The 22,900-nt window shown below is 41.4% G+C and overlaps 2 protein-coding genes across 15 annotated transcripts in view; both read right to left on the bottom strand.

Annotated features, from left to right (window-relative positions):
- RABGAP1L (RAB GTPase activating protein 1 like) overlaps positions 1-22,900 on the bottom strand; it is a 262,481-nt gene that overhangs the window by 150,586 nt on the left and 88,995 nt on the right. The gene's annotated exons all lie outside the window — the stretch shown is intronic.
- Positions 11,309-12,419, bottom strand: GPR52 (G protein-coupled receptor 52). The gene has a single exon (XM_009979617.2). The coding sequence runs from the start codon at positions 12,417-12,419 to the stop codon at positions 11,334-11,336; it is 1,086 nt and encodes a 361-aa protein (XP_009977919.1). The 3' UTR covers positions 11,309-11,333.

The raw sequence follows: 22,900 nt of genomic DNA, 5'->3' as shown, positions 1-22,900 counted from the left end.
AAGGAGGAAGGGTTGGACCAAAATGTTATGATTAATAATACTAACAAGTTATCACATTTAAAAGCTGCAAAAATGCTTTTTGATTAAAATATTGCAAAGTTTTGATGACTTCTAGACTGCAGGCATTTAGGAGGCATGTTAGAAATGCCTGCTAGTGCCCACATTTTCATTTTTCAATATCTTAAATTACCAGTAATAAGAATGCTTCCAAGAAGATAATAGAAAAAAAAACAAACCCACAGTATAAACCAAATATCCACCTGAAGTTTCAAGTTCTTCCGTACTAGCACATTGTTTTTCAAATAATAATTACTTTATAAGGAAGAAAAATGAAAATACTCATGGTCTTGCTGGTTTCTGTAAGTCCACTTCAATTCTACTATAAGAAAATGAACGAGACATACTCAGTCATGAAAATCATTTAAACACTGACATCCAAAGCTACAATCTTGCTTGACATTTTCCCATCTTTTCCACATCTGGAATCCATGAACAAGAGGAAGAGGAAACTCAGGCTAGCCTGAAGATGCAATAGTGCACGGAACTGTAACACAGGAAAAAAATCTGAGCGTAGAGAATGCACTTCATGATTTAGCCCCTTAACCACAAGGCACAAGAACCTGGCAAAGACCTTCGAAATCACATTTTAGTCACAGAACAGAACTACTGGTACTGGTTTCAGAAGAAAATGAGAAAATGCTACTAGGGGTAAACCAGTGCTAACTGATCTAATTGCAAAGAGAAAGGAGGAGGATGGAACAGCTTTCTTCTATAAATGAAAAATGACAAGAATATGTAGTTGTGGAGATATGCTTACAGGCTGAGCAAACTCCGTGCTGTTTCCAACTCTATAAATATATCAGCCCCAGTTATATGGAGATCTAGTTTGAATTCTGGTTTTATTTCTCAATGGATAATGTTATTTCAGAAAATAGATGACATGCTGCTGACTGGGAGTGCAACAATATGGCCGTACTTGATCCTCACCATGGCTCATTAAGATACTTGCCTTGTTCACCATGGGACATTGCTGTTAGCTTCGCTGTTCACTTCGGTGATTGCAGAAATACTTGAGAAAATACTAGTTAGCTGATGGGAAGAGCTAACTGTATGACATCAGCCACAACAGGCTGTCATGGAAATTTTCTCAGGGATTTAGTCCCTCCTTGAACACACCATTGCAGCCTTTGCACTGGTAGTGACTTCCATAGCGTTCTTCCTATCAGTTTGGCACTGCTCGCTCTCCAAGGGCACCATAAAGCAGAGGACTTGTTGGAGCTCTGCTGAATCAGCTGCAGCTTGGGAGGGGTATCTGACAGCCATGAGTAGTGTAGGCATCCCTACTTTTGCAGCATCACTTCTTATTTCAAAAAAACCCATGGCATTTAGAGAGGGTTAAGAAGTCCTTTTTGCAGTGGACTGCCTACAACAATAGCTTGCTCTTAACTATTATAATTGTTGAAAAAAAAAGTTAGTTTATCCCCTAATACCTGATTATCAGAACTAGCAACTAGTCCCTTTCCTGACTGCTTTGTTGGTGCTCTTCCAGAAGGTATTTTGCTTCAGCAGTGAGCAAAGATGGGGCCAGTTGATGGTACTGACACTTCTACTCTCACAGCCACCTTCCACACACACGCAAAGACGCTCAGCCACAGATGGTCATTTGTCACTCCCAGTTTTCTTGAGGAAAAACAGCTGAAGTGAACGGTGCATTCTTTCCCTGACAGACCAAACGTGAAAAGAAATACCCAGAGTTAGTATAGGTTGAGTAATAGAGATGTAACAACGCAACAGAGCGGGAAGGTAAGAGCAGATGCTTTCGGTGGGCCCTTAGTTCCTCTGGCATCAACAGTGGCTGCAACAGCGAGTAGTTACAGACGCCGAAGGACAAGTTGAGGAACAGGACAAACATACTGTGACAATTCCCCCATCACAGCCTCCCGGCCTCTGGTAACCTGCGGCATACGGACTCCCAAGCCAGCAGCACGATGACCGCATTTAATACACTATTTGTCTTCCAATTTCTCAGAATTTTAAACCCATGTCAGCTTTTGACATTCGGAGTCTCTTGGCAAGGTATTCCACAACTCACTGCACACAGTTTGTTTTCAAACTGCTACCTCGATTTTAATTTTTCTACACTCAAAGAGAAGCAATGAGGAATTATATCTAGTTTCCCCCCAGGACATTCATGACCTTACAGACCTCTCGTACTTCCCTGCACCTTAATCCTTCCTTTTCTGGATTGGAAAATCCTGGACACTAATTCTCCCTCCGAGAAGAGCAGTTCCTTTCTCCTTCCTCAGAACTCCTGCCAGCTGCGCTGCCATGGACCAGCTACACTCAGTATTCAAGATCCAGGCACACCACGGTGATGGTAGTGATGCTTTCCAATGGTTTTCTTTATTGTTTTGGTAATTCCTGGTATTTCAACACTTTTTGGTAAGCCACGGCTCATTTAACTATCATTTCCATAAGGCGACTTATAGTAATTCAAAATCCTCTTCCTGACAGGAAATGGATACAATTCATTCTGTTACTGTATGAAAACTAAGGGCTGATTTACTTCAGAATCAATATTTATATTTATCTCTTGAATTTCGTCTGCCACTTGAAATCCAAATCTTCCCCAACAAAACCTATCAACAGGTGTTCCTCACCTACATCGCATTTCAAATCTCTTTTTACCAATGTAAAAAAATTTTGTCTTGCTATACACTTATTTTTAAACAAAATCAATACCAGTATTACAAGAGCACTTGGCTATGATTTTTATTTTTAAAATACAAGCATTACTAATGCAGTGAAATTCATATAATAAGGTGATCATCAATGCACAATTGTATCAATGACCAAGCATTACAGACGTACTTTTCCCCAAAACAAACTTCTCAAGCTGGGATAAACCAGCAGAAAGGATCTGCAAATGCAGAGGGATAACACGGACAAAACTCCCAGCTGCACTTAAGCAATAACCCTTATATACCGCCATTGGAATCCAAGGAAATACAACAGAGAGATAAAGTACCTCCATAAATCCCACCCAAAATACTGATTCACCACCAAAACGGTTTCTTTAGTTAGCAACGTTTATAAACAAAATCAGCGGCAAATAATAGGGGTTGGAGAACTTGTCATCTGTCATAAGGCTTGTTGCCAAGACACCTGAAATCCAGTAAACAAGGTACAGCAACAGCTTCTTTTAGATACAATCAAATACAGCACAACTAGATGTAGTTCCCTTCAAGGACGTGATCTTTCTAATATTCTCATACAGGTTTTTACATGAGTCAAGTGAAGAACACATCTATGTAATGGCAAAATGGAATTTAAAATCCAAATTCAAATTTAAAAATTGAGCTTTAAAAAAAACCCCAAAGCCAGAGATCAAGTAAAGACCAGCCAGCAAAGGAAAATAATTAATTGGTTGCAAGTTCCCAAGGTAAGGGATCACAGAAAATACAGTCTCCAAAAGTCCTGAGTTGAAAAATCAGAAATCTTAAAACCAATTTGATTATGATAGCATGTAGTTATGCTGACATTCATTAGATTTCGTGCTTTTCTAGATGTCATCTTCATAAGCCAACATGAGATACTACCTGGACAAGATTAAGCAGCCAATTTACAGAGACAGTAGTTTTGGATAAAGGTCTTTTTTTAGCCAGTATTTGCTGTTTTGGCTCTGGTAATTTTAGTTATCCCACTCTGGTCACAAAGTGGCCCTCAAAGCCCTTGAAATGAAAAAAAAAAAAAACAGCTGCCATTGAAACCTTGCCATTGTACGAGTGTTTACAACTCTTATGTATGCACAGCTGCAATAAAATTCACTATAAAAATCGTAGTGTCCAAAATCTACCCGATTATAATAAAATTCTCTTATGAAGATCCTGTTCACCCATCGAGGGTACCAATGAAAAACAGCTTAAGCTGTTCTTGACCTAATAAGGACTCATTACTCAGAGTACGCAGCTCTCTCTTTTAATTACGACAAATTTCCCTACCATTAAAAACCCTAACAAACAAAGCTCTGCAAAACCCCGTCGAAGCAGTTTGAGGCATTGCTGCCTTTAGTTGTCCACCCCACCCCTTCTGTGGAAGGTTAACTCCATGTAGCAAAAGCAAGAGCAAAGGACACGCTCATGCTCCAGCCCCACCAGGTCTGTGCTAAGCTGCCAGACTGACCTGAGACACCCAGGGCAAGAGGAGGCACAGCGCAGGCACGGTTCATTCCACTGCCGGAACGGTAAGGATTCCAGCCAGCCCAGGTTTAGTCAGTGAGCAGGAATCAGAGGTTTAAATGGCATGCTGTAATGAGAGAGATCGACGTGCATCTCCGCAGGGAGCGCGGGGGACCCGTATTCCGAAGGGACACAAGTGTGCTGTATGCCACAATCCTCAGCGAAGCTTGAGTGAGAACATGGAGATGGAGTAACACAGTGGCACTAGGGTAAACTACTGAAACAAGTAACTACAGGTCACTCGCTCTCCAAGTTTGGCCCCCAAGGCCACCAGATGCAATAATTTCATGCAACAGATGAGGAGCTGTCCCTCTGAGCAACGGTCAGCTCTTCTGCCTCCATACACAGCTCCTGTGTTTGCTTCCCCACAAGAAAACAGCTCATAGAACCTGTATGCTCTAATCACTCCATAAACACCAAAAACCTGTGGGTTCTGTGAGTGTCTTTCCCAGGTCAGAATCAATTTGTCTGATCATAAAAAATATCATTTGTCCATTTATAATTCTAAATTTAGCTGTCACACAAGAAGAACTTTTAAATAATACATGCACAAGCACAAATAACACTGGAGAGATCATACAGGGACTGGAAACCTTCACCTGATACAGGTATTTTAAGACTTTCCTGCCTAAAGTGCATGAAATTCAAAGTAACATACTTTGTTCTCTCTTGGGGACACTATTTTCCCAAACCACTATCCTATTCTTCATTTAAATATCTCATAAAGTGAATTACTTCTGTGATGAAAAGAATTTGTGCTTATTCAAATAACTTAGAGAAGAAGAAACAAACAAAAAAAAGACAAGTATCATGTATTTCATGTAAAGAAAACAAAGAAACAAAAAGCAATACTGTCGAGATGCAGAAATGCCTTCGCATGATTAACGCTGACATCTCTGAGCTTCCCCTTCTCAAAACTGTCATGTTTTGTCACTTTTTCCAATACTACCACTCGTAAAATTTAGACTGCGAGCTTTGAGGTAGGGATGAACACCGTCCACAAAAAGTGAAACCCTTTTCCCTGGCAATCACTGCACTTAGAAAAGTTTCATTTTGCTCCGAATCACCTTTTCTTTGCTCAGACCAAGTCACAGGGTGATGAAGACGAAAAGCCTTCAGCATTGCTGCCACATTCTTCTCAAGAGGGTTAAGTATGGCAGCAGTGGCATACGACTGTGATAAAATCCCAAAGATCTCCAGGCATTTTTACTGCCTGAAATTGCTTTTCCCAGCCTCCTGTCAGCGCGGCTGAAAGCACTGAGGTTTTCTTATATGCATCCTACCTTACACAGCACTTGTACAAAGGAAAAGCCCACCGAAATTACGGATGTGAAAGTGAGGGGTTTGTTGGTATTTTCTCGAGGCTGTGCTGGGGCACAGAGCCATTAACAGCTCCTTCTCCGTTCACATACTGTTCCCTTAGCGCTTAAAGCTCGCGGAGCTCCAGTCGTATTTTCTGGAAGGATTTTCCAAACATCAGATGAAGAAAGGAGTGATTTTATTTAAGACTGACTAGAAAAATCTGCGAGTAGGAAGCTACCCTTAAATGACCTTCTATACTGCTTTCATTCCACTAATCCACAATAATGACAGAGTCTTTTGTTAACAATTAAATATGCTTAATGACTGCAGAGATCTATGTATAAACATAGCACAGACTGAAAAAAAATAAACATGTCTATGTTAAATAGGGGAAAAAAAAACAGGACTTCACTTGAACTTCAAATTTGGTTTAGCAAAAATCATGTCATCTTTGGAAAATACTGTCTTTAAGCAGTGGTGCAGGCAATGCTGCCAGTGACAGGAAAACACGACCTCAGTGATGCTCCTGTTTCTGGAAAGGTCTAAAAATTAATTGGCCTCTAGTAAACAAAAGTAATGTTTGGTTTTGCCATTCAAATGACACACACAAAATACTTCAGTCAAAAAACCCAACAAAATCAATCTAATTCAGTTCTTTAGGAGAACAGTGCCCCACTCCATCCATAAAACAGCCTAAAGAGAGACTAAGGTAATGGACGGGGGATGAAGTCAAAGGCTTAAACTTCTCCTTTTGGTGAGAGTGACAATAAAACTGAAAGATCTGCAAATCAGCTGATCCTGGAGGGTGGCTGGGGAGGCCACTGCCACCTTCAGTGACATTCTTACCCCCCAGCAGTGTTGGCCTGGCGAACCTCTGGCACTGCTCCTTGGCAAAGGCAGCTCCAGGACCGTGGTGTTGCAAGGCACGCCGCAACGGAGCTGGAGAGCTGTTAAATGGACATTCCCACTGCCAGCAGCGGCTTGGATTTCCAGGTACAGATCCTCAGCGTTCCAACAGCAGCATTATGGAATCATAGAATCACAGAACGGTTTAGGTTGGAAGGGACCTCAAAAACCATCTTGTTCCAACCCCCCTGCCATGGGCAGGGACACCCTCCACTACACCAGGTTGCCCAAAGCCTCATCCAACCTGGCCTTGAACACTTCCAGGGATGGGGCAGCCACAGCTTCTCTGGACAACCTGCTCCAGTGCCTCACCACCCTCAGAGGGAACAATTTCTTCCTTAGATCTAATCTAAATCTCCCCTCTTGCAGTTTAAAGCCATTGCCCCTTAAAAAATGCATATGTTTATTTGCTTGGCTACAACTGTAATATGGAAAGATAAAATAGTTTCACGTGGAGAACCAACTGTGAGATAGTATAAAATCTGATGCGTTCCCCACCAACTCAATATCCTGTTGCAACAACTATGTTGGTTTTGTTTTTTAACAGTTAAACTTAATTTGTCATATCTAAGATGAAATCACTAATGAAACTGCTAATCGTTACATCGATATGTTTTTCTCAAAGGCCAGTATCCAATATTGACTGGTACGTTATTTTACCAAAAAAAGACATTTTGCTGAGTGGGAAAAGTAAGTGTGCTTATGGATATTCAGTTCTCAAACTCTAATGAATTAAAAATATTCCTAAAAACAATATAAATGCTATTTTTAAAAGGTCTTTGTAATCTGTACCTATGAATGATGGCTCAATAAAGCAAAACATTCCAGACTTTTCAGTAGAGGAAGCACAAAGATCCTGCACAAAAATAAACCTAGCGGGATACCTCATGCTTTACCAAGTACAATTCTTAAGCAGAAACGGGGGAAAAAATACATTACTGGAGGACAATAAGTAAACTTTCAGAAGACAGCATTGTGCTTTTCATTACTACAGTTTTCTTGCCCTATTTTTTCCCCTAGTATTTTATGGAGAAATTCACTTAGCCATTCCAGAAAATAAGGAAGCATATTCAGCTTAGTGAAGAAAAAATTGCTTTTCTGGTAGCACTTTTGCTGCCATTACACAGTGTTTTGACTTTTCCTTAGGCTGAAGACATGAGGTTCCAAAAACTGTAATGCAATCGACCTTGACACGAGCCTCAGTTACACTGCAAGCGTAAATATTCAAGAGAAATGTAACAGCACAACATAATTTACTGGCAAAAAGGAGCTTTTTATATATATATTTTTTTATATATCTATGTTTTGCTTACCTACTGGCGTATCTCTTCATTTTATCCTTTTTATTTAGTATTTTACATACATCTTCTCGTGGTTACATTATTTTTTTTGTAAGGAAGCTAAAGTTTTAGCAACTCCCTCAATGTGTCTGTATACGGAGAGATTTTATTATTACCTATATCATCAACAATGATTTTTTTCACGTCCATTTCTTTGGTCAGTGTCTGGTCATCTGTTTACTAGGTATTTCATAAATCATAAAGATCTTTAAGCAGATGAAAGCAGGCTATGTACTCCAGATGCCAGCTTTAAAAGTCTCATTCTTTAATCAGATTTTCATAAAAGAACATGAGACTTCATGTAATGACAGAATGAAAATCAAAAGTGACAGATTGGATGACTGGAATTTCTAGTGGACTTTTTTTTACCCATTAAAACGTCTAGCCTTATAGTTTTGGAAGAGAATTTAGCACCAGCTGGAACTCTCAGACAGCATTAGTAAAACAATAACAAACCTCCCTCAAAATTTTAAATCATGAGTTTAGAAAACACTTTCCAATAATGAAACGCACTTACTAAATTTAAAAACTCATGTGACTGACCACCAGGTGAAATCCTCTCGTCTTGCAAACCGCAAGAAGAAAGGCAGTATTTAACTCTGCTGCGGAGATTTAATTTGACAGATTCCAGGACTCTCGGATTTACAGGGAACAGGCTGAAGTGCGACTTTAGAGCAAGTAAAATTCAGGGTTCTGATAAGTAAATTGGCATTCCTGCACCAACAAAGTTAAGCCAATGTTTAAGAAACAAACCAAAAAAAAAAAAAAAAAGGAGGGGGCGGAAGAACCTAGGAACCTAAGATTTATTTGCAGGGTATTGGATTTCTACTATATCCTCTCCCTCCAAGGACAGGCAGAGGGAAAAGGAAATCTTCAGCCCCACCTGCCAACTCCACCAGCTCAATAGGATGGCAGAGAGAAAAGCATTGCTAACTACCCTGCAGGGCAAGCTGGTGAGTAAGCCTTGTGCTGCAGCCTCCGAAGCCAAGCTCCGTGCCCGACCGACCGTTCGCAGGCAATAAAGCTGCGAGTTGCTGCACACCAGCTCCCTTTGCTGAGGTTATAAAAGCAGGGTTCAACTAAGGCACTACTGCTACACAGGAGTCAGCTTGTGTATCTCTACGTACCTGTAGTTACAGCGCCGCGCCAACAGCACAGCTAATGCCTCTAGGCTGTGTTGCTTGATTGTCATAAAAGGTTAGTTCACCATCAAGCATTTTCTAGAAATTTCTTGAATTTTAGGAGGTCCCATAGAAACTTGTTACCAGGAATGCCAACAAAAAGCAGAAGCAGCAAGGGGCCAGCTGTGGAGCACAGATACAAGACTACTTTATCGGCATGAAAGCAGCCCTGTGAGTTGTGAGGAATTAGGTATTTGATTGTTCCTTGTCCAAGTCTTGCACGCTGAGGCCCTACTAAGCAGGAAACAATGACAAAACAACAACAAAACAAAACGAATCCAAGTTGTGTTTGTGAGAAGAGATGGGGTTATACAACCTTACAGAGCAGCAGTCAGCCAAAAAGAGCCTTTGAAATTACCAGCAACTTTTCAAAAGAGGGCAGGAGACACACTCCTGCAGATATGGAGCATTACGAGATATGTGCAAAGAATTCTACTCGTTTTTCCATAATATCTATCGGGGCTAACCGTCAGCAACAGCTCAGCTTAGCTGGAGGAACGTTTCAAGTCATAATTCAATCTGCTTTAAAGATTGTACAATGCTAGAAACCAGTATAGAAACGTTTAAGACAGCAAGTAAGCAGCTTTGAGGTTTGGATTTTAAATCCTTCACTCTTGAGTCCTAACCCAAAAGAACTTTCACAGAGAAACAGAGCGTAACATCAGGGAACTAACGCCAAGGCTGGTTTTGATATACATAATACTACTTTATTCCATTGTTTCAACTTTCTTACAGGTTTAAAAAACATACAGGGGTTCAGAACCACCTCGACAGAACAAAGAATACATAATTAAGGGAGATCTAGGATCAAACCACAAGTGTGCAAGCGTGGTTAGCTTCCATTACAAAAAGTAATAGGCACAATCTTTACATACGCATTTTGGTGAAAGGAGGAATAATAGTGCAGTGTTAAAAGGCACCAATAATCAATAATTGGGCCTTTTTTAAAAGCCAATAACCATCTAAGAAAATTACATTTGGTTCAAAAGAATGATTTAAATATTTTATTGATCGGCATGCATCTGAACCCCTGGCAATTTATTACACAAACCTAATGTGCGCCCTTGCAAAATAAAAAAAGATTTCATCAGTGGACCTGAAAATCAGTTCAGTACAAAAGGAAATACTGAAGCTCTTTGCCTGTATTTAACACGAAACTGTCTTGTTCACCTTCTCCAAGAACACTTGTCTCACAAACAGCTATTCAACAACTGCACAGAAGTATTTCTCCTAAAGCACGTGTAATTGTTTTTAATCCTGTAGCATCGACCTATTCCAGGTGCTATGAAAACATTGTTAGGCACAGACCACAATTTACGTTTTCTCTAAAAAAAAAATAAAAATACAGTATGTGCAAGCTAGGTTCACACAACGGATTGACAGCTACAACAGTACGCTATTTAGGCTTCCCAAAAAAAAAAAGGGTGGGTTAGTTTTTGTTTTCTAAGCAGTGATGCGCACTGCTGTGTGTGATTATCATATCTGCGTTAGGATTATCTGTGTAGCCAATAAAGGAAAAAGCTTTAGCACACCCTAAAGGACACCACATCGACACCGTGTGCTAATTTAACAGGATTCAAGAGGATGAAAGACTGAAGAAGTCATTGTACACGGGCAGCTGCAGTTACTCAGCCAGCTTGCTGCAGGAAGAATGGTTTGAAACTCAGTTTACCTCGTAGGTGCCCTCAAAATAAACCACTTGGACGGGATGGAGCCTTGGGATGGCCAGCATGGGGAAAAAAGGGGAAACGAGAGGGGGAGCTTCCGTGACAGTTGTACCAAAATGTGCCATTTTATCCAAAAGCGTCATGCCCAGTGTAGGTTTTATGCCTTGCGGATTGTTTGTACAACTGAAAATTGTACCAGATGTGAGCAGAGACAGAGCTGATTATTGATCTGCAATATCTACTACAGTCCTCAGGTATATAATTTACGGATAGCCACTTACTGCGTTGTTGATTGTTTCCTCTTAAATATATTGAAATTCAGAAGGCTATAGTATACTCTGACACAAAGATAGTAAGACAACTTTTCTACAAGGGGGGAAATACAAGGCAGTAACTAACTAATTTATTTCGTGAGGAACCTCCTCTGATGTGGTAGTGATTTCACGCCCTTTGGAAGATTTTTTTAGTTCTGACTTTCTTCATCGTCTCTGTCGAACCGCTCTCCTCACAATTTCACACGAGCTATATTCAAGTTCAGTGACCCCTCTTTACAGCAGCCTTTTCCTTTTCCGCAATCGCTTCCGAACTCACTCTAACATCACGGCAAACTATTCAAGTAAACACTTCTCTCCTGGCAAGTTTCCAGATACAGCAAATACCATCAAAAACTCCACGTTTCATTACGCGCGCCAGTTCTCTTTAAATGGAGCAGGAATTAGCCCGTTTTCTCGGTTTAGGGTCCCGTACGTCCCTGTCTTTTAAACACATACAAGATGAACATATTGTCTCTGACAGCCTCCGCAGTCCCAGCCTGAAAACGCTGTTGGAGAGGCTATATATCACACAGTTGCAGAAACTATTGCTTATAGCAAGCCACGTCGTTAAGAAGGAAAGCGCTGGGTTTTCCAACACCCTAGAGCTCTCCAGCAGAAAGTATATGATATAAGGGAGCCACAGCACGTAGAACACACTGGTTATCCGAAACAAAACCATGGCATAGCGGCGATCGGGGCTGTGCCCAGTCTCCCCAGCAGCATCCACTTCGTGGGTAGGAAATCGAGCTCTCCGATCGTTTATCTCTTTGGTGTGCTGCCGGCAAATTTTAAAGATGTGGAAATACGTGAAACATATGACAAAGGCAGCAGGAGCGTACAGTAAGCACACGATAAAGCCAGTGAAATAGGCATTAGTTAGCCAGGAGGTAGCACACCATTCAAAAATATCTCCATGGTAACCAGGTTTTCCCCAACCGAAAAAGGAAGGCAAGAAGATCAGGCAAGAGTATATCCAGATCAAAATGATGCAGATTCTCAAGCGACAAGGTGTGACCAGTTGGTTATAGGAGAGAGGCTTTGTTATAGCGAGATAGCGATCCACGCTGATGCAAGCGAGACATGCCATAGAAACGCTTTTTAGCACAGAGATGATATATCCGAAAACTTGACAAGTCAAGGACTCGTGGACACCTGTCGAGTAGTGAAGAAGTGACAAAGTAGGAACCAAGCAGCTAACTCCAACAAAAAGATCAGCATAGGCCATGGTCTGAATAAAATAGCTGGTGGTATAATGATGCAGAAGTGGAGCACAGTGAAAAACAAATATCACAGTTAAGTTACCCGCGATAATTAAGAACGTCAGCAAGACAATCACGACTGTCTCAAGGATACAGACGTCAACTGCATTGTAGTGACCGAATCCAAGAGGGCAGGAGAGATGCTCAGATATGTTCACAACACTCCTGCTCATATTCAGAGTCCTCCATTCAATCCATCGGGACTGGTTCATGTTTTGTGATTAGGGAACACTGCAATCTGAGCCTTAGTGAGCAGATGACCTGCTTCACAGCAGCTAAACTCTGCTTCAGCGTCTCACGATCTCTCTTTGTAGACACTGCCAGTGCTTACATTTGAGAGGATCACAGTCCCATAGCTGTTGATGCCTCCTCAGCATCAGTGCATCACCTCTGGCACACCTTAGCTTGAAAGAAAGAAAGAAAGAAAGAAAAGAAAAGAAAGAAAAAAAAAAAGCCAGAAAGAGAAAGGCCACTGATCAGCTCCTCCAGTGCTCTTGACCAATCTTTAGCAAACACAAGGCACTTCTCAAACAAACAGGTACTGTGAAATACAGAAATAAAAACTGACAAAATGAGATACGTTCATTTCCCAGGGAAGGAGGGGGGGGGCAGCATCTCTGACTGCTTATTTTCCTGAGAAAGTCATTTACTTTGGAATATAATAGGGGGAGGGGGAGGAAGAGAAGGAGGAATCTCAGTACAGCTCAGGTTTCCTGGACCAGCAGTTACTGGAGATAATCTTTTTAACGTCTCAACTGAAATCACTGACTGACTGGAGAGCAAACGGGAAAGTTCATCATCTAATGCTGTCTTTTCCGGCTCCATTCAGGAGACGGCACTTGGTCTTATCCATGCTATTCATTAGAAAGGTAAGGAAAACATTTTTTGTCAAGGTTAATTCCAATAGACTCACCACTGTTTGGGTATGAATAATGAATTTTATTTGGAGGGAGACGGGTGGGGGACAAGGCAGATTTGTCCTCTGACTCCCAAGAAAGAAAACATACATCTCACATACAACGAGGAAGATCGTGTCTATTCATTTAAAAATGAAAATAATTTAAGAGTAAAATTTGGAGACTTATGTCAATATTCACAATTCCTTTTCAAACAGTTATAGTCCATTACAATTATTAATGCCAGAAGCATAATTCGAGGTGCCCACAGACAAAATAAATCCTCTTGAATTTAATTGCAGCAATGGCAATTTAAAATAATCATCTTTGGAAACTCTGCCGTATCTGCTACAGTGGATCAGTACCCTGGAGTTCATAGGCATATCCATGATATTGCTCACCTCTGTAGCAACACCTGCATCATTTCACAAACCCCCATACAACGAGAACAGAAACTTCCATCTGCATTCTGCTGTGAAGCTAATGAAATGCTGATTTGACTAGAAAAGCTGCCATTGTTTACTACTCCGTCATTCTGTTATTCGGCTTCATCTTCTACGTAGTTTTAAGGTTTCTATATTTACTAGATGACCAGCACAATAAACAGTTGCTTTAAAAAAACGTTCTTCAAATTGCAGGACATTACCTTGTTCATTTTATTTGCAGTTATGGAGAAAGCAAACGTTACAAGAAAGCATCTTCTGTGTTCAGTTTTAAGTAAATGCTTGATTAGTTCAGGAATCATTAGGCAGGTAATTAATTGTATACAATCTTGGTTTTTGAAAGGCCTCTAAAATGTGAAAACCATCTTTAATCCTAGAGTTCCTGAGACTAGAAGACTGGCAGTGAAAATTAATGAATCCACATAAAATGATCTCCAAGGTCATTCAGATATTACGCTGGCATTTGCTTTAAGTCTCTTTAAAAGTGCCAGAATCTCTCTGATGTTCTTGGTAGTCCTTGCTGTGCCTTCAGGACGAATTTCAGATACTAGAAAAAACAAATTTTCAATTCTATTGCAGCAGTTTGAGAGAAAGCGTTCTTTTCGGAGTTAATTTCCTGCCGTGCATTGCCACGCTGTACAGAAAGTCCTTCTGATTTTATAACATCCCCGAATATTTCCGGCTAATTCATTCTCTTCGTCTGCAAGCAACGGAGCACGTATAAAATTCCTACTTTCCCTAATTCTTCGTTAAAGCCATACAGCAATCTTCTCACCTACACGCATCCTTATCAGCCGCTACGATCAACTGCTTGGCGGGGGAGCCCTAGTTCCTGCGGCGCGGGGAGAGCGTCTGCCGCTATTTCTCTCCTTCCCCCGTGAAATTACTGCTTGCACCTGAGGCCGCTCCTCCTCCTCTCTCCCTCCTCCTCCTCCTCCTCCCGCTCCTCGCCCTCCGCAGCCGCCGGAAAGGTGACTGCCGCCGCGGCCCCCCCGCTCGCTGCCAATGGCCGCGCCGCTGCCGCCGGTAACGGCGGCGCCCCCCGCAGCGCGGCGGAGGAACGGAACGGAGCGGAGCGGAGCGGGCGGCGCCGCCCCCGGCCCGCGGGGAGCGGCCGCGGCGCAGCGGTACGGGCCGCCGGCGGGGAGCGCGTACTTAACCCGCCAAGCCCCGCGGGGAGCGGGGGGGGGGTGCTTGCTCGGTGCGAGTTGAAAAGTCTTGCGACCTACTCGATCAACGTGCTGAACTCCGGATCAACGCGGAAATTCTTCCTTAATGCCAAAAAATTAAAGAACGTCGGATGTACAACCCCAAAAAACCCACCCGACAACCATCTAAATCGGGGCCACCCAGCTGACTGTAGTTGTGTAGGTTGTTTGAGAAACCGCCGTCGCCGCCTGACTAAAAATGTTTATTAAGAGTTAGCCTCAGATTACTAATTCCGTATGCAGCTCTCATTTTACACAGCTAAACATTTACAGACAAGGTATATTTGCCACGCTTTGACACAAAATTTGTCCTGCTTCGAAGACAAAATTACAGTCCTCTAGAAATCGATCGTTTTTATACTTAAGGCAGGTTTTACAACTCATCCACAACTGGTTTCAATACTGTACCCATTTTTAATTGCTCTGACTGACTGCAAACATTGAGTTTAATACAAATACTCGTGAGTAACACGTTATTTTTCACAGCACAGACTTTTAAACCCAATTAACTGATCTCTCTGTTCATGCAAATGGATGCTCTTAATCCCTGATTAAGGACTCACAACTTTTGTTTACTTCATGCTTCCTAAAAACAAAACCAGTAACAGAAGTACGATCGGCGAAGTTATCTTCCACAGACATCCCATACGTCCTTAGGCACAGAGAGAAGTAGCAAATTCAGACAGCAAAATACCAACCATGAAACTACAGATCAGTGAAACACGGTACTGGAAGCTTTAACAAACTAAGTTATTAGAAACTACAGTGATTTAAATTCTTTTAGTTCCAAGGCAAACCACAGGCAAAATTTTAATAAGCTGCTCCTGGGCTAACATCTTGTATTTTGAGTATAGCCTGGAGCAAATATTCGAGGGTGAATGACAAGTCTGTGGAAATGTGAAGCGGCATAAAACACGGCAGCGTGAGAGTGGTCCGCAATAACGGCATGTGATAATTCCAAACTCTTCCGTCGAAGGATTGAAAGAAAAAAATTAAAATCACTCCGATATCTCATAACTGTGAATGGCTGAGACAACAGATTTAAGGACTAAATTTAGTCCCTGAGCACAGCTTTAAGCCATAGCAATCCATACCACGGGCGGAACAATAGGAAGCAATTTTTATTCCTCCTCTTCCCACTCCTGCTGTGGGGGAGGAGGAGGAGGAGAACAACTAACGAGGTGCACAGGCAACCAGCACTTCTCCTTCCCCTCCCTGGGCCGCCTCGTGATGGGCACCAGAGAAACAAAAAATAGGGCCGAAACATCTCAAAATGGATGCTTGGAAGCCTCAAAGACACGAGGGCATGTTGGAGAAGCAAAGGTAAAAGCCTAAAATGAAGTGGACCACAGAAACCACGTGCTCACCGTATTCCAGGGAACGAGTAAAGCTTCCAAACGTCACAGCGACCAGTGGGTCACCTCGCTCCCACGTCAGACCCAGCTGACATAAAATACCAAACGGCAGCGCCCGTTACTCCGTGCTCACAGCACCCAACTCTGCGAACGAGCCCTTGTGTCAGCCAAATGCTGCAGGTCTCCTACAGAAACCCAGGCACAGCTAGGCAGGGAACAGAAAAACCAATGGCAACCTCTGCTGGTTGGTCTTCACTGCAGGTGAAACGCTTCCCTTTCCTGAATTGTAATTAAAGGGATAAAGTGACTGAAAAGCAAGGAAGTCCGATTTCTCGGGGGGAATACGAGCAGGCTTCCTTCACTCCCAAAAAAAGAAGTCACCCCGCAAGCCGCCGGTGGCTTTATCACCGCAGCTCCTCCCAGAGCCCAGCTCCCGGTGGCATTTGCTGAGAAGCAGCAGCGCAAACTGCAGCAGACTGACAGCACCGACTTGAGCTGTATTTTACGTATATTTGGAGGCAAGTGAAAATTAAGGCAGAAATCAGCTAGTCCCGACGAAACGACGCAGTTACAGACGGAATTTGACAAGATGTGGCAATATTGGGATATTATATCAGAGGCAGCACGTTAAAAAGCTGTAAGGAAAAAGTTTTCTATCTGTAGATTAGACGCACATTAGGGACTCTGGCAGAGTTTTAAACAAAACGTGCAGCAGGATTATTTTTTTTAATTTGCATATAAAGGAAAGGAAGTCAGAAAGAGGAAACTGTTCTGTTGGAAGAATGTTATGGCTGTCACCAAGGCAGTATTTTACACGGTGCACAAATTCCGTAGCTGGTTACATCCAGCTCTTCTTCGGAACATGTTGCCCAGAGAAGTTGTGGCTGCCCCATCCCTGGAAGTGTTCAAGGTCAAGTTGGAGGAGGCTTTGAGCAACCTGGTGTAGTGGAGGGTGTCCCTGCCTGTGGCAGGGGGGTTGGAACAAGATGATATTTAAGGTCCCTTCCAACCCAAACCATTCTAGGATTCTATAAATAGAAGGCGCAATTCCACACCATCTTTATGAATTACATCAGCTAGAAACAACAGGAGTTACCATCCAAAACAGAAGACTCACATCACCTGATCCTGCCGAAAACAGAGGAGATGTGGTAGGAGCTGGAGCTTTGTGTACGACAAGAAAGCCTGTGAAAGCAGCGGTGATACAGGTGACCCTGTAAGGATGCGAGATAAAGCTGCTCAGACAGAAGGCGGCTCCCAGAGGTAGATCTAGAAGCTCCAGCAAGGAAATGATCTGTTACTAATGTCTTCTGTTCGGAAAGAAACAGAAATACTTGTTTTTGAAATCTCTTTTCGTAAGGCAACAGGGCTGACAGAAGCAATTCCTGCAACGCACAACATGGCACCACTCATTTCTAGTTTGAAGTCTTTCAGGACTCTCCTTGTTCAAATATTGGATGGCCAACTGGATTAAACAGACAGCAACGATTTCTGTTAGAACTTCTAAAAGAAGACATCTACTAGAGCAGGGAGATGCAGCTGAGAGTGTGGGATGAGGAACATAACAGTTATTTACTTAGATGCAGACCTGCATGACCATGTTAACACACATACCTTGCCTTCTTTTCTTTTGTCCAACATCTTTTTTTTTAAAGTATTATTTTCTTTTATCCATTTTCTCCTTAGCGTATAGAACAAAGGTGTTTCTTCAGTTGGCTTTCATTTTAGCTTAACTACCTCTGGCATCTACTCGTCCACCACATCATACAGACACTCTGGTTTTGTTTTTAATGCTTCCAGAAAAATTCTGTTCTATAAAGCTTGCAGCTTAAAGAGGGAGAAGAGGAAGAAAAATCAGTAGTTGCCTTAAAATTTTGTGTGTGTACGTGGCTGGATTTTTTACTTCAGACTAGTGTCTGAAGTTCCTCTCTGAAGTCATATTGGTGCTCTATTTAAGGCAGAAATGAGTTTTATTTGTTATTTGGAATATAAAACCTCTTCCCAAAACCCACACACTACAATCTGTCTATTTAAAAAAACTGCCATGAAGAGCTCTAGCTTACACAGAACACACAAGAGTTTCCACCTGAGTCCAGGTATATAATAAGATATAAAAGGTATACATATATATGTATACAAGCATTATTTTTCCTCAAAATAACCTTGGACTCTTAAATACTGTATGTTGGAAAGTACCTCTGGATATTAACACCCTTCTCAAAGCAAGGCCAACATTAAAGTCAGATCTAATGCCAAATTTAGGCCAGGTTGCGCTGGGTCCTATCTAGCTGGGCTGAGAACATCTCCAAGGATGGAGTCTTCCCAGCTCGCACGAGCCCCTGTTCCAACATCCGACCACTTTCACCGTGAGCCCCAGTATCAGCTCAGTATTTTTCTTACTGTAGTTTGTCTTTGTCATCACCAAGACTAAACATGCCAGTGGTAAAAACCCAAAAGTGTTAGTTCTCAAGGAAACTACAGTATCTTGTAGAAAGCTCAAAGCCATGACATGTTTCTCCACCCGATAGTCTCATTTATCAGTTTTGCTTTCCCAGATCAGTTCCCTTCCCTTCTCCCTCCCACCCCTCCATCATAAAGAACGCCATAAATCATTTTACAATGCTGTGGTCCACATACCCGTGACTGCAAAAAAGATCAAGTGATATGAGTTACACGGCTACGTTTTTGAAATGCAGATGCTCTCGTGGAGCACTTACCTCACTGTTACAGGAAAAAATGATCCCAAAGCCTACATAAGCCTTTTCTGCCTTAGAGGCGAAACTGAATTTGATGGCAGTAACAGAGTAGGTTCTATAAGTGGGGAAGAAGGAAAGGGCCAGTATAATTTGGAATGGAGGGTTGGGAGAGTTCAGGAAAGAGGCTGGAAGGGAACAGTGGCTTTCTAAAAGGTCAAGGTCTGAGAGAGATGTGGAAGGGAGATAATGATCCCTTCTCCTTTTACTACTACTCCATCAGGCTCTCTTTCAACCCGCTCCTCTGTTAGACTCGCAGCCCCAGTCCTTTTCCAATACCACTTCTAATGAGGCAAATATTAGCCAGTATCAAACAAACGTTAGGTAATTAGGATGCTGTGATGCAGAACAAGAAATTGGCAAAAAATACTTTTTTTTTCTGTGTTGTGGTGGATCAGTAGAGAAAGATGGGCATTCACATTTGCAAGTTTATTGACAGTCCTTTCACATTCTTATCTAAGCTGCATTGAATGCTTCTAAAGTTTGAAACTTCTAAATTAGCTTCTTTAACATTATACATGTATTTAATAAATATTAAGCAAGTTTCCAGCGTAAATTGCTACAATCTCCCTTTAAACATTCCTACTGTGATCTCATGAATTAGATGGTTACTTTTCTGAATTTTACATTAAAGAACCTTTTTCTTCAGGAGGAGCTTCCCTCGAGATTATATTGATGCTCCTGTGACAAATGGAATTCACTTTAGAAGCTCAATTCGGAGCAACAAACACCATTAAACTTCTGGGCCTCAAATCAATAGAAATAAAACACCCTGCAATGAACTATCAAGATAGATCAATTTCAGGGAAATTCCGTGAAGTCTAATGAACGGTGAAAATTAGCATTTTTCAGGAATTAAACACAGTATTTGCTTTGAACAAACAAGACTTAAAAACAGCACTTAAGCTACATGAGGATAATATTTACTAACTGACCACGTACGGTACGAACAGCTCCACAACGAATTCAAACCGACAACGGAAAACCAACAAAATGTCTTAGGATAGTACGAAAAGCAAAAAATTAGACGTGCCCTCAGACGGTTTCATGTGTCTGCTGCTAAAACTAACCCACCTGCCCTTAAACTAGCAGTAGTTTTGGGTTTGGTTTGGTTTGTTTTGTTTTTTTTAAAAAAAGAGCATACTGGCAGAAGAATACAGGCTCATTGCTAGCTCTGCTGCAGACACCCCGATGGAGGGCTCTGTTACTTGCACTGCTTTTTCTTCAGCTCCTGCTTTTGCAGGACTGATGTTTAGTCCGTGGTTGGTGAACGCATGTTGACAGTCTAAAAAAAGGTGCATTTCATTCAAAACTGCCCCTCTCCATTCAAGTACCACAACAAAGGCATGCCCGATCCATGCAGCTATCCTAACAGAAAACCTCGCCTCTGTGCACGAAGTTCATTAGAGTGAACGGAAATGAACTAGCTATTAATTGCACTGCTTTCAAGAGGCAGTGAAAATTTTCACCCCTTAAATCACAGGACAGAAGACAGCAATTAAGAGAACTGTAAATTAAAATGAAAAGTAGAGAATAGTCTGCACAGCGCAGGTGGTGTTACCCTTTCTTTTCCTGTGGGAATCATTTCTCATCGTTTAAAATCCTACTTAACAGATTATTTTAATATTGTGTTCGTTTAAATTTTTTAGAGGCATGTTTTACATAGTTGTGTTTTTACCAATACTTTTGTCTTTATCAAGCCAGGAATGACATTCCATAGACATTGATATCCTAAAAGCATATCACATATATCACATATAAACTGGCCACCAAGAAAGTGCACGTTCAAAAGGATTCCCACTGACTTGGCAGAAGCAGAAGCTCAGTCAGTATTAGTAGTAATTCCATTTCCGTGGAGCTGGAATAACAAATTTTAAGGCTACTACAAAAATATCCCAAACACTATGATCACCTACTTCGATTTTTCACATACGGCAAGCCAAAGAGTTCTCTTAAACTACAGGATGACCTTTTAAAAGGCAACCAATTTTGATTTAATGAGTTCAAACGATGAATAATTTATTGTAGCCTTGATTAGGAAGCCAAGTTCTAAGGCCTGCACAAAAGCACCTACTAAGATACGAACACAAGGATCAAAACCATATCCATCTGGCAGTCTTTCAAAATCAAGGCCTGGATGCACCAAAGAATAAAGTTGACGCGTGCGCAAATGTAACTTCAGTTCTTCTCTGCCTTTCAAAAGCAAACAGACAAAACCAGTTGTGCCCCATAGTATTTCTTTAAATCCTCCCAAGAGCATCACCTCTGTTTCATCCTCAAAGCATTCCTCAGAACTCAATGCCAAGGCCACACATCCATAAACTACTGTATGATCAACGCTGCGTGCACTTCCAAATCCTTCTCCATTTCAGTACCATACTTCTGAACATCACAACAGCAAACCTGCAGAGCAAAAACTGCCCACCGTAACCTTTGGCAACTTACTCTCAATCTATGCTGACAGCTACGCCACAGACAGCACTCGTGTACATAATTTATCTTCTTCTCAAAAAGAGTTTAAAACCTTCAGAATTATCCACTTCAGCCTAATTCTCTTCTAAATATTGCGAACCGGCAGCTACGTTATGTGACGAATTCACGGACACGAATCAGAAACAGATTCAAATCCACTTTCCATGCATGCAGTTTAGCTTAAACCGTCCAAGTATGTTCTCCCAGAGCATTCAATTTAGGTTAAATGGTCCCAGTATGTTCTCCCAGAGCATCCAGTTTAGCTTAAACGGTCCCAGTATGTTCTCCCAGAGCATCCAGTCGAATCTAGACGGGCTGGCTGGGAGTGCGTGCCTAGTCACGCGGACAACTTGCGGTTTGATTTGCGTACATAATGGGCACATCCCACCCTAAACTTTTCCTTTAATAGATTTTTTTAAAATAGTGCTTCCTTAAGGAGACAAGAGGTGGCTCAGAAAAACACTGAACAACTAGGATCATTTAGGAGAAAAAGTCATAGCTTCAAATGTTGGTGTAGACAAAAATCAGTTAAGAACTAAAGATTCACTATTTGTTTTAGTGCAAGATGGTATTGATCCCAAATTTGGACAGGTAGCTCCAATTCCACTGTTTCTTGAGAACAATGAAGCTGAAAACAATCAAAGTAAATTGTGAATTTTACAAGACTATCTTTAAACAAAGTGTTACTCGGTATTACTATTCTACCACTTTTTTTAAGAAATATAGAAGAGGAACATGGAAAGGATATGGCATGAACACTATTTATAAACTGAAGCGTGGCACAATTTCTTTTTATGGATTTTAAGCTCAGCTTCATTTAGACCAAATTTTCCTCCCAGCTGGAACTGCTGAAGAGGTATCACTTATATTCTCTTACAGCACGGAGTCTATATCAGCGCACACTCGCATCAATAACCATATATGAGAAAGGACCAGGAATAGCTTCCTACTAAGAGCAGTCCAAAGGGAAAATTTTGCTAACACTAGCAGGAGAAGGAGGCTTCTGGGTAACTCACGGACACGGAATCCAGCAATGACAAATGTTTGGAAAACGCCACTGAAAGCAAGAGTTACTGATTTATTTTTTTTCCCAGAGTTAAAAATTAGCTAATTAAAATTTATAAAACCATCTCACATCTGATAACTATGTTTCAAGATTAACAACATCTAAATACATTCAACTTCCAATAACTAGCAAATTTTGTCTTAAATTAGCTCGATTGTATCAGATAATGAGGACATTTATATTTATAGCTAGAAACTGGCACATGTAAAATGTTATGTGAGCTAAGAAATCTTGTTTTTTCTTCAAAAAGAAATACCAAACCTGACATTATTTGCCATGTCTAAGAAAAAAAATGAAATTAAACACACACTTCATCAGTACTAAAACCAGGTTAAATAGAAAGACAGCATTTTTGAGAGAATCTACAAGTCCTTTTGGAAGGGACACCATCAGGGAACACAGAAGTCAAGCCTCTAGATTAAGTTGACGTCCGACTTCTTTCACCAATACTAAATTCACACAGAAACCTTTCCCATCTGCTCAAAATTATGATTTGAAGC

Source organism: Tauraco erythrolophus, chromosome 10 (assembly GCF_009769465.1).
Source record: "Tauraco erythrolophus isolate bTauEry1 chromosome 10, bTauEry1.pri, whole genome shotgun sequence".
Classification (NCBI taxonomy): domain Eukaryota; kingdom Metazoa; phylum Chordata; class Aves; order Musophagiformes; family Musophagidae; genus Tauraco; species Tauraco erythrolophus.
This window is presented reverse-complemented; position numbering and strand designations above follow the sequence as displayed.

Excerpts from the sequence above, each read along its gene's own strand:
- GPR52 (XM_009979617.2), bottom strand. The coding sequence starts at position 12,419 with ATGAACCAGTCCCGATGGATTGAATGGAGGACTCTGAATATGAGCAGG.